The following is an 11865-nucleotide window of genomic DNA, read 5'->3' as shown; positions in this document are numbered from 1 at the left end:
TCTGAAGGAACACATGAGGACTCATACAGGGGAAAAACCATATACCTGTACAGTTTGTCAACAAAGATTCTGCCTAAATGGTAGTCTGAAGAAACACATGAGGACTCATACAGGGGAAAAAACATATACCTGTACAGTTTGTAAACAAAGTTTCAGCCTAAATTGTAATCTGAAGCAACACATGAGGACTCATGCAGGGGAAAAACCATATACCTGTAAAGTTTGTAAACAAAGTTTCAGCCTAAATTGTAATCTGAAGCAACACATGAGGACTCATGCAGGGGAAAAACCATATACCTGTACAGTTTGTAAACAAAGATTCAGCCAAAATAGTAATCTGAAGGAACACATGAGGACTCATACAGGGGAAAAACCATATACCTGTACAGTTTGTCAACAAAGATTCAGTCGAAATGGTAGTCTGAAGATACACATGAGGACTCATACAGGGGAAAAACCCTACACTTGTACAGTTTGTCAACAAATATTCAGTAAAAATGGTAATCTGAAGACACACATGAGGACTCATACAGGTGAGGGAAAAAAATTGTTGTAGTTTGTGCTAGACTGGCTCTCTGACCCGTGCTACCCTCTAGCTGCTAGAGGGTAGCACGGGTCAGAGAGCCGAACTGAGAATGAATTTCCTGGCATTTGCCTGTAAGGACCCAGGAGGATCTGAGCTTTAAATGCTCCTAGGTAAGCAGTCTCAACGTCATGGTGAAAATACGCATAATATCGCAGCAATATAGCATCGGACACACTATGGGTCCAAAAGACCCAGTCGGAATATACCTCTGTCTATTTAGGATCGGATCCTAATTTAATCGTCTCCGTTTCGAAACAGATCCAAATAATCCTTCTCTGTGCCGTTTCGGGCCAGGCACGGTTTCTCTCGTGGTCGGTTCGGTCCAAATATCCTGGGTCCAGTTTCGGACCGGGTCCAATTTTATGGACCTGTGCTACCCTCTAGTTTGTGCAACTCTTTAGAAATGGGTTATCATACAGAAAGAAATCTGTGAGGTGAACAGCATACATGCATTTACTGTAGCATGTAAGTTATCTGAGCTGACACATGCTGTCACATACAGAACAAACGTATATAACGGAATCAAACAAACATTATCTCCTTCTTATTATGTTCTATATGGTAACTTCACTAACTTGTTTGCATTGTATTTTTTAAACAACTCAAAATATTCCCAAATGCCATTCCTCTGATCTTGTGCACTTAACAGTAATATTATGTCGCATTTCCGTCTGTGTTTTCTGTAACAGAGAAGTTACCAGACGCTTACAAACTGAGACACATTTGGAGGCATTGTGTTCAATGTAAATGACAATGCTCTGTGTTGTCTAAACATCTTGCTCCATCTCATTATCATTCTTCTCATTGTTTACAGCTTGTCTTCATCATAAATTATTCCTAAAGTATTGTGAAAACAGAATTGTTGCTCATCCTAATTTAGTGTACAAATCAGACAGATCATCTGTTTTACTTTTCATTCACTATAATCACCTTGATGTTTCTTTCAGGTGCAGATGCAGTGCAGGATAAGGAGGTTGATGGAACCACTGTTGACCCCACAGTTCCTTCCTGCAGCAGGTAATTTATTTCTTATACAATTACACAACATCCTAGATTCACTCACTAATAACATTTCTGGCCTGGCATTCCACTGTCTTTTCTTCCATACCAATAAATATTTGTTCTACTCTCTATGAATCGAATTAGAACAGTCTATTCCAAATGTCCCTCCAATAAAATGTGTTCAGCATTAAGACACATTTGTGTCTATAGTATTTAAGAGAGTATAATATTCAGTGTAAGATTGTTTCCATATTCTGTAAATTATTATGCTCTTTATTGTGCAATATTCTGATAGTCTACAGTTAAATGCTGATGAAGGTCCTGCTAAGAAGACCCGAAACACCCCCACTGAACTGCAGGGTGTGTCCACTGCCGAGTGACGGTAAGAGAGATAAAAACATGTTGTATTATTAGTAGTAGATGTAGTGTATTTACTAACTGAAGATAGATAAATAATTGAGATTCATAGGCCTTACTTTAGACAGTGTAGATGTCAAGGATGTATTTGTTCCTGACAATTGTGTTACTTTTTTTAACATCAGTCTGTATCGATTAATACTTGTAGACCTACAGCTAGGATATTTTCAGCCCAATCAACTGGGTTTGATGGTGACTTTTGTGACTTAACAGGTTATGGAGGAGACGTAGGTGAGGAGAAGAGGAGGAGGAAGGATTCCTTCAACAAGCTTTCTTAAACCAGGCAAATAAAGATCAGTTCCCTGTTCCCTGCAGGTCTGACTAAATGGAAGGTGGGAAATGAGGGACTTGGACTTGACACGATGACTCCATGTTCCTTTTCAAATTGATTGCTCTAGAATATATAGAAGAATGTTGTTAAACTGTTTTCCTCAACCCACCCTGAAAGAGAGTGCACTTCAATTACAACAAATAAGTACAATAGACTCACAACAGAACTTGAAGAAAATTGTCCAGGGAGTTTAGCTTGATTATAGCTGTTTAATTCATGTTAATTCAATGTTTTATATTTGTTCGGTTGTTTTTGGTTTGGGTTTTATGTCGGTGCTTGTTTGTGGTGGGTCATGGATGGACATAGACTTTTAGAGCTGGTTTATTCAACACATTAATCTGAGACATCAGCTCTTCAAGCTCATTTAATAAAGAAGCCCAGTGCTCACCTAAACTGTTTTACAGTGGATACCACACCGGCATATTGATGTACAGTAGGCCTACACCACAGCATGCTTGTCTTGAGATCACATACAGATATATATATATATATATATATATATATATATAAATCATTTTTTCTGATGTTTCTGATGATTTTTAAATTAATAAATAGCCTACACCAAATGGCATTCACACCTTTGTCAGTGTACCTTTGTCAGTGTCTTCCCTCTAGCCTACTAAGCAGACCCCACATTACAGATATATGTAATCTGATTTTGGTCAATGAGTTAGGGATTTCACCGGGGAAACATTATCAGCTTGTGAATCATCATAGGTGGGAACATGGGGGTCTTTGCTCCTGAAAACAACAGAAGAAAGGGAGAAGAAGTTTAACTCGTGGAAATTACTGTTGTATCAAAGTCGTACGATTAGTCACACACGTTACCACAGTGAAATTTGTTCTCCGCATTTGACCTATATCTTGCGGTGAGCCATGCCGCGCTCGGGAATCATTCGTTGATTTGACCCCCAATCCAACCCATTGATGCCGAGTGCCAAACAGGGAGGCATTTGGTCCCATTTTTACAGTCTTAGGTATGACCCGGCCGGGGATCGAACCCCCGACCTCCCAGTTTCAGGGCGGACACTCTAACCACAAGGCCACTCACTGTCTGTCACCCTTCTCTCTACATCCAGGGTGTATAAACCATCTTCACTGTGTCACAGGTCACAGTGAAGTCACACTCATAGGCCTTAGTTATTATGAGTGTGAGCACACAGCTATGTATAGTGACATAAGCAATGTAGCCTATATCAGCCCTCCGACTAAACATTTTTGAACAGTCAATGATCACACAGGCCCACATAATATCAGACCCCTCTCACATTCTGCATTTATGAATATGAACTGCCCAGGTGCAGATTAAATGGTTCAAAGACTCGTTAATTCCTTATCAATGCTGCAATGTGTGAATGTCCCTGTCAGCCATGATGGTCATATCTGTATTCATGTGATACATTAGATACAATGTAATTTCTGCGTGTAATTTATACTTTCCCCACAGGGTCAATATAGTCTTATCTTACAGTATCTTAGATATCTAGGGGTCCTTTAGGGAGTTCCAGGGGTGCCCAGCTAAATGATAGTTAGGACCCAAATGGACCCTTATGGGTCTGTAACTCTGAGAGTGTACAAATGGAACCAAATGGACACTATAGTCCATTTGGTTCCATTTGTACACTCTTTTTACAATATATATTGGGGGTCCCAGAGATAGAAATGCCATTAAATTGGGGACCGTAGCCTAATTCAGGTCAAACCGTGGGCCCCTTGAAATGAAAATGGTTGAAAATCACTGCTAGAGCCGTAAACATCTCTTATGGGGTCCTTGGCATATATTTTTAAATGGGGTCCGCAGGCTAATGAGTATAATTTTGGGGGTCCTTGACATGAAAAAGTTTGTGAACCACTGTCTTAGAAGACATCATGCTTTAGCCTACCAAAAACATTTCAGCAAGTTGCTGTTGTGGTTGTTTGAGCTCAATTAATTTCTCCTTTTGGCATGAACTACAAAATGTCACTATGGGCAATAGCAAATGAGAGAATGTATGGCAAAATAATATATAGAATAAAAAATGTATTTCTTCAATTTCCTGAATGCTAAATAACAACACATGTGTTTCATTACTTTAGTTTATTATTCATTTGAATATTTTTTAACTATTCACTTGGTTGCAAGTCACATAAAAAGGCTATGGCAATGTATAGTATATCATGTTAGTATATGCCATTGCATAATGAATATATTTTGTTCCTCTATTGTGCCTGAATTATTTGTCTCATTCCTTTAAGTAATATAAATTACATCCTCAATAACTCTACCAAAATATCCTCTTCTTCCGGTTTGTTAGAAGCTACTTATTAGTTAGTTTCAAGAATCTCTCTGCTCCATCGCGTTCTGAATGTTATTTTAAAACCATTTGTTGACTGTTGTTCAGCTCTTCACCAGAAGGGGGCGGTGTTGGCATCAAAGCGTCAAATCACAACCAGGAAGTGTTTAACTTTGACCTGACCATAGAGTAATAAAAGGAGGGGTCCTGACATGTCAGAAACGTGGCCACACACTGAGAACTAGTTTAGTAATCTATTCTGAGACTAATAGACTAATATGACTTTACTAGAAACAGTGAAGTCATTTATCAACCACAGACTATCTGTGGTTGCCGAAGAGTTATTTTGTGAAGTTAAGAGAACTATCAGAGAATATGAGGAAGAAGATGTCTGCCTCCAGCAACAAATTAAGGAGAAACGCAGAAAACTGGAGCTGCTTTTACAACCAGTCATCAAACTACACAGAGCAGGTTGGTACCATTATTACACTTAACCAGAAATAATCACAGAAGAAAATGTTTTTTTTAAAATTTGTATTCCAGTAATGTGTCTTTGAATTATACAGTCATATCAGATATGACAGTAGGCCTAAGTTTGTTTGTTTTATGTCTATAGTTTGATTAAAGGTAGTTTGTGACATGTCTTGGTTAAAACAGAACGTTTTTTTAAATTAAACGTTAGCACTATTTTCTGATAGTAATTGCTATAGAGTGTTTGTTCAGTAACAGCAGTCTCCCTGTCTCTCCAACTCTTTAATAAACAATATACATTTTCAGGTAGGTTCAACCAATCAGGAGAGAGTAGGATCAGCTTCATTTTTATAGTGTTCCAGTTCCAAGTTTGTCTGCATATTACTTTGTGTCATCACTTCCAATTTCACTTAATATGTAATCTATATCCTGACTGAGTTGAGTTCTCTGTCCTGATTGGATAGAATTGATATCCTGACCTGAAAATGCATTTTCTTTTTCATAAAGAAAGAGCTGGAGAGACATGGAGACTCCTACTACTGAATAAACACTGTAGCATTGATAACTGTCAGAATATAGCTATTTAACACGTATTTAACCAAAGAAAAAAACAAATCAATAAGTAGAAGAATAAAAGAACAGAGGAGAGCCGATTGCTGCTGAGATACAAAAAAGGTGAAGACTCCAGTCCTTGTGGTGATGAGGTGCTCAAAGTAAAAAACAAATAATAAAAAAACTATTGAAGAGGGATGCCATCGAGACAGGCTTTTTATTTTTAATGTATAGCCTGGTCTAGATCTAGATAATTAAAGGCTTTTTAATCTATCCTTGCTCAAGAGTACTTGTGCTTGAAGCCTGTCCTGATGGGACCGCTCTTCACTACTGTATTAGCCCTAGAATGTCTCTGTTGTTACATACAGTTGGTACAGTATTCCACATACAGGAGCCATAGAACACCCTGGTTCACTTCTGGTTACGGCGTAACATGCGCAGCATTAAATGTGATAAATGCTCCTTTTGTACTCGGCCATTGAATAATTCCAAAGACGTGGAGTAAGATATTATCCTCTACTTTCATATCCATGTGAAAGTTCTGGCACAAAACGTGTATTTAGTCAAATATCTCCACTTTTTCACGAGCTGCACCCGGACGGCTTTCTCTCCGGGTGAGGGGCCCGGAATGACAGCTGGACTGAATTAATCAAAACTTCCTCTGGTCATCACAAACGTCATCACCAATTGACCAGGGAAGCACAAATGTTTGGGGCACACGATTGGCAGGTGCCTTGCGATAGGTGCTGGGTAATTAATCACACCACCTGCCAATTGTGTGCCCCAAACATTTGTGCTTCCCTGGTCAATTTGTGATGACATTTGTGGTAATCAACAGGAACTGTTGGTAAATTCAGTCCATCGATCATTCCGGGCCCCTCGCCCGGGTGCAGCTTGTGAAAAAGTGGAGATATTTGACTTAATACATGTTGTGGGCCAGAACTTTCACATGGATGTGAAACTAGAGGACAATATCTCACTCCACGTCTTTGGAATCATTTAATGGGTGAGTACAAACGGAGCACATTTATGCGGCCGTTCTGCCGCTGCAACCGCAACGACACTGTTCTATGGCTCCTGTATGTGGAATACTGTACCAACTGTATGTAATAACAGACATTCTAGGGCTACTACTGTATAAGTCATTTAGAAAAATAAATCTGATCCCAACAGAAAACACATTTTGAGTTGCTCTCTCCTAATGTTACCTCTCTCCTCCTTCTAGATCCCACGCTCCTTCCTTTGTGTAAAGAGGAGGTTTGCCCTGAACAGCAGGAGTGGAGCCCCAGTCTGGTCCAGGAGAAACCAGAACCTCCACATATTGAAGAGGAACAGCAGGAGAGGAGCCCCAGTCTGGTCCAGGAGAAACCAGAACCTCCACATATTGAAGAGGAACAGCAGGAGAGGAGCTCCAGTCTGGTCCAGGAGAAACCAGAACCTCCACAGATTAAAGAAGAACAGGAAGAGTCTGTTCATAGACCAGAGGAGGCTGATGGGACAACGGTGACATTACCAGACATGAGGAAAAGGGGAGACAATCTCTCAGGTACAAACTTCACGTTGCATTGGTGATGTTTTGATCTATTGAACTTCATCAGATAAACAACAAATGACACAAAGAACATAGTAGGTGGAGGAAATTAATGAGGTCGTGGTGCAGCCTGTGTAGGGGTCTAATGGCTTGTGCAAACAAGGCTAGGAGACTGAAGAAGGGAGAACAATATCATCATCTTTGCTCCATAAACTGACAACATTTTTTACAATAAGGCAGTGGTTTCTACACCAGTTGCACATGAGATGACTCATGCTGCTTGTGTATCTGAATCAACACCTAGTGTGGTAATAAAACAAGGTTATCTACAATGTGTACCAAGTGTGGCAAAAATATACGTATAACTAGTAAAACACATCTTTCATGTGACTTGGCCTGGTCCAATCCATATGAACAAGTTATTGTATTTACCAACGGTGTCCAATGATTTAATTTATCATTGATTTGTTGTATTAACCACCAAATAATGTAACTTAAACTAAAAACAGTACAATTAGACCAGCTATATTGTTCACACATGACATAACGTAGCTGAAACAAACTGCTGTAATTATATTGACCATATTGAGTGTGAAACACATCAGACTGTTTTAGTAATAACCAGTGTTTCCAATACTCTGTTTGAGAGAACCACCTATTTGAGTTGCACGATGCTGATGTCACCTCCTCTCTCCTCCTTCTAGATGTCACACTCCTTCCTGTGTGTAAAGAGGAGCAGGAGAGGATCCCCAGTCTGGTCCAGGAGAAACCAGAACCCCACCAGATTAAAGAGGAGCCTGCGGAGCTACTTATAATACCAGAGGAGGCTGCCGGGTCAATGTTGACATTACTAACAGTAAAAAGTGAAAATGATGATGAAAACAGAGACACAGCGCTTCTATCCAGCATCTCAACTGAACACATGAAAACTACAACTGATGTAGAGGACTGTTCAGTATCGCAGCCAACTAGTGAGAAACGGCTCCTTTCTTCACACGGTACTGAATCTGACATCACTGAAGACAGTGATGAGTGGGAGGAGACCAGGGAACATCAGTCAACTTTAAACACACTGAAATCACAACATGTGGAAGAACAAAGATCGTCTTCAAGCAACAAGCTGTCCCTGGACTTGAAATCAGTGAAACATACTCCATCCACGAAGAGTCACACAGAGAACAATATAATTAGTTGTACCATTTGTGACAAAGGCTTTAGTTCCATGAATCTGAAAAGACACATGATGACTCATGCAGGGGAAAAAGAAAAAACATATACCTGTACACTTTGTAAACAAAGATTCAGCCTAAATTGTAATCTGAAGAAACACATGATTACTCATACAGGGGAAAAACCCTACACTTGTACAGTTTGTGAACAAAGATTCAGTAGGAATGAAGATCTGAAGAGACACACAAGGACTCATACAGGGGAAAAACCCTACACTTGTACAGTTTGTCAACAAAGATTCCGTCTAAATAGTAGCCTGAATATACACATGAGGGCTCATACAGGGGATAAACCCTACACTTGTACAGTTTGTCAACAAAGATTCAGTCGAAGTGATAATCTGAAGACACACATGAGGACTCATACTGGGGAAAAACCCTATACTTGTACAGTGTGTCAACAAAGATTCAGTCGAAAGGATTTACTGAAGACACACATGAGGACTCATGCAGGTGAGGAAAAAAATGTGTTGTAGTTTGTGCTAGAGGGTAGCACGGGTCAGAGAGCTGAACTGAGAATTTGCCTTGGCATTTGCCTGTAAGGACCTGGGAGGATCTGAGCTTTAAATGCTCCTAGATGAGCAGCATCGGACACACTATGGGTCCATAGACCCAGCCGGATCGGCTCAATTATACCTCTGTCTATTCAGGATCGGATCCTAATTTAATCGTCGTTTCAGAACAGATCCAATCCTTTTCTGTGCTCTTTCGGTTCAGTGTCGGACAGGGTCCAATTTTATGGACCCGTGCTACCCTCTAGTTTGTGAAACTCTTTGGAAATGGGTTATCATACAGAAACTATAGTAAAATACGCACATCACTTTGTGGAGGTGCTGGGTTCGAAAAATGACATATGAAAAGAGAGGGAACCCGCACACTCATATGCTCCAAAAGAGCATATGAGTTTCGAGCCTTGGCTCGAAACGTCGTCAATAAATGTATCTTTTGGAGCATATGAGTGTGCGGGTTCCCTCTCTTTTCATATTATCATACAGAAAGAAATCTGTGAGGTGAACAGCATACATGCATTTTGCATGTAAGCTATCTGAGTTGACACATGCTGTCACATACAGAACAAACGTATAATTGTAAATTTGTAAACTAATATGACAGTGAAAAGTCCTCAACAATAAAGCAGAGGAATCACACATCTGATTATGTCAACATGACCAAATTAAATCAAAACAAACTTATCTGCTTCTGATTATGGTCTATATGGTAACTTAGTTTGTATTTCATATTTTAAGCAACTCAAAATATTCCCAAATGCCATTCTCCACAGTGTTACACATGAGACACATTTGGAGGCATTGTGTTCAATGTAAATGACAATGCTCTGTGTTGTCTAAACATCTTGGTCCTTCTCGTTGTTTACAGCTCGTCTTCATTTTACCTATTGCATTATGAAAACAGAAGAATTGTTTCTCATGTTTATTTAGTTTACAAATCAGACAGTTCTTCTGTTTTACTTTTCATTCACTATAATGACCTTGATGTGTCTTTCAGGTGCAGATGCAGTGCAGGATAAGAAGGTTGATGGAACCACTGTTGACCCCAGAGTTGCTTCCTGCAGCAGGTAATTTATTTCTTATACAATTACACAACATCCTAGATTCACTCACTAATACCATTGCTGGCCTGGCATTCCACTGTCGTTATCTCGGCTGTTATCTCTGTCTTTTCTTCCATACCAATAAATATTTGTTCTACTCTCCTCTGTGAATCAAATCAGAACAGTCTATCCCAAATGTCCTTCCAATAAAATTAGTTCAGCATTAAGACACATTTGTGTCTATAGTATTTAAGAGAGTAAGCTACAGTATATGGCCAATGGACATGGCTAGCATCCATCCATAGCCCCCCCCCCCCCCCCCTTAACACTGTTAATATTCAGTGTAAGATTGTTTCCATATTCTGTAAATTATTATACTCTTTATTGTGCAATATTCTGATAGTCTACAGTTAAATGCTGATGAAGGTCCTGCTAAGAAGAAGACCCGAAACACCCCCACTGAACTGCAGGGTGTGTCCACTGCCGAGTGACGGTAAGAGAGATAAAAACATGTTGTATTATTAGTAGTAGACGTAGTGTATTTACTAACTGAAGATAGATAAATAATTGAGATTCATAGGCCTTACTTTAGATGTCAAGGATGTATTAGTTCCTGACAATTGTGTTACTTTTTTTAACATCAGTCTGTATCGATTAATACTTGTAGACCTACAGCTAGGATATTTTCAGCCCAATCAACTGGGTTTGATGGTGACTTTTGTGACTTAACAGGTTATGGAGGAGACGTAGGTGAGGAGGAGGAAGGATTCCTTCAACAAGCTTTCTTAAACCAGGCAAATAAAGATCAGTTCCCTGTTCCCTGCAGGTCTGACTAAATGGAAGGTGGGAAATGAGGGACTTTGACTTGACACCATGTTCCTTTTCAAATTGATTGCTCTTATATATATAGAAGAATGTTGTTAAACTGTTTTCCTCAACCCACCCTGAAAGAGAGTGCACTTCAATTACAACAAATAAGTACAATAGACTCACAACAGAACTTAAAGCAAATTGTCCAGGGAGTTTAGCTTGATTATAGCTGTTTAATTCATGTTAATTCAATGTTTTATATTTGTTCGGTTGTTTTTGGTTTGGGTTTTATGTCGGTGCTTGTTTGTGGTGGGTCATGGATGGACATAGACTTTTAGAGCTGGTTTATTCAACACATTAATCTGAGACATCAGCTCTTCAAGCTCATTTAATAAAGAAGCCCAGTTCTCACATAAACTGTTTTTATACAGTGGTTACCACACCGACATATTGATGTACAGTAGGCCTACACCACAGCATGCTTGTCTTGAGATATATAATTCATTTTTTCTGATGTTGCTGTAAGTTGGAACTTAGCCATGTCAAGCAAGCCGTTAACAATTTATTTGTGGACTTTCTATTAATAAATAGCCTACGCCAAATTACATTCACACCTTTGTCAGTGTCTTCCCTCCAGCCTACTAAGCAGACCCCACATTACAGATATGTAATCTGATTTTGGTCAATAGTTAGGGATTTCACTGGGGAAACACCACTGCTCTGCTCTGTTATCAGCTTGTGAATCATCATAGGTGGGAACATGGGGGTCTTTGCTCCTGAAAACAACAGAAGAAAGGGAGAAGAAGTTTAACTCGTGGAAATTACTATTGTATCAAAGTGCCACAGTTACAAATTTGTTCTCCGCATTTGACCCATATCTTGGAGCGTTGAGCCGTGCAGCGCTCGGGAATCATTTGTTGATTTGACCCCCAATCCAACCCATTGACGCTGAGTTCCAAACAGGGAGGCATTTGGTCCCATTTTTACAGTCTTTGGTATGACCCGGCCGGGGATCGAACCCCCGACCTCCCAGTTTCAGGGCGGACACTCTAACCACAAGGCCACTCACTGTCTGTCACCCTTCTCTCTACATCCAGGGTGTATAAACCAT

At 39.7% G+C, this 11865-nt stretch overlaps 1 protein-coding gene and 1 long non-coding RNA gene across 2 annotated transcripts; both read left to right on the top strand.

The window, feature by feature from the left end:
• Positions 1-1531: 1531 nt before the first annotated feature.
• Positions 1532-2802, top strand: LOC306939860. The gene is made up of 3 exons (XR_013791941.1): positions 1532-1603; positions 1884-1970; positions 2219-2802. It is a non-coding gene; the product is annotated as an uncharacterized lncRNA (long non-coding RNA).
• Positions 2803-4887: 2085 nt separating this feature from the next.
• Positions 4888-11295, top strand: LOC306939329 (uncharacterized protein; the record flags this gene model as incomplete). The annotated part of the gene is made up of 6 exons (XM_079523917.1): positions 4888-5080; positions 6858-7178; positions 7868-8845; positions 9899-9968; positions 10348-10437; positions 10677-11295. 5 exons carry the CDS (start codon positions 4888-4890, stop codon positions 10433-10435), a joined length of 1650 nt encoding a protein of 549 aa, XP_079380043.1. The 3' UTR covers positions 10436-10437; positions 10677-11295.
• Positions 11296-11865: the final 570 nt, after the last annotated feature.

Source organism: Electrona antarctica, assembly GCF_951216825.1.
Source record: "Electrona antarctica genome assembly, chromosome: 16".
Lineage (NCBI taxonomy): Eukaryota > Metazoa > Chordata > Actinopteri > Myctophiformes > Myctophidae > Electrona > Electrona antarctica.
Note: the sequence above shows the minus strand (reverse complement) of the source record. Positions and strands in the feature narration are given on the sequence as shown.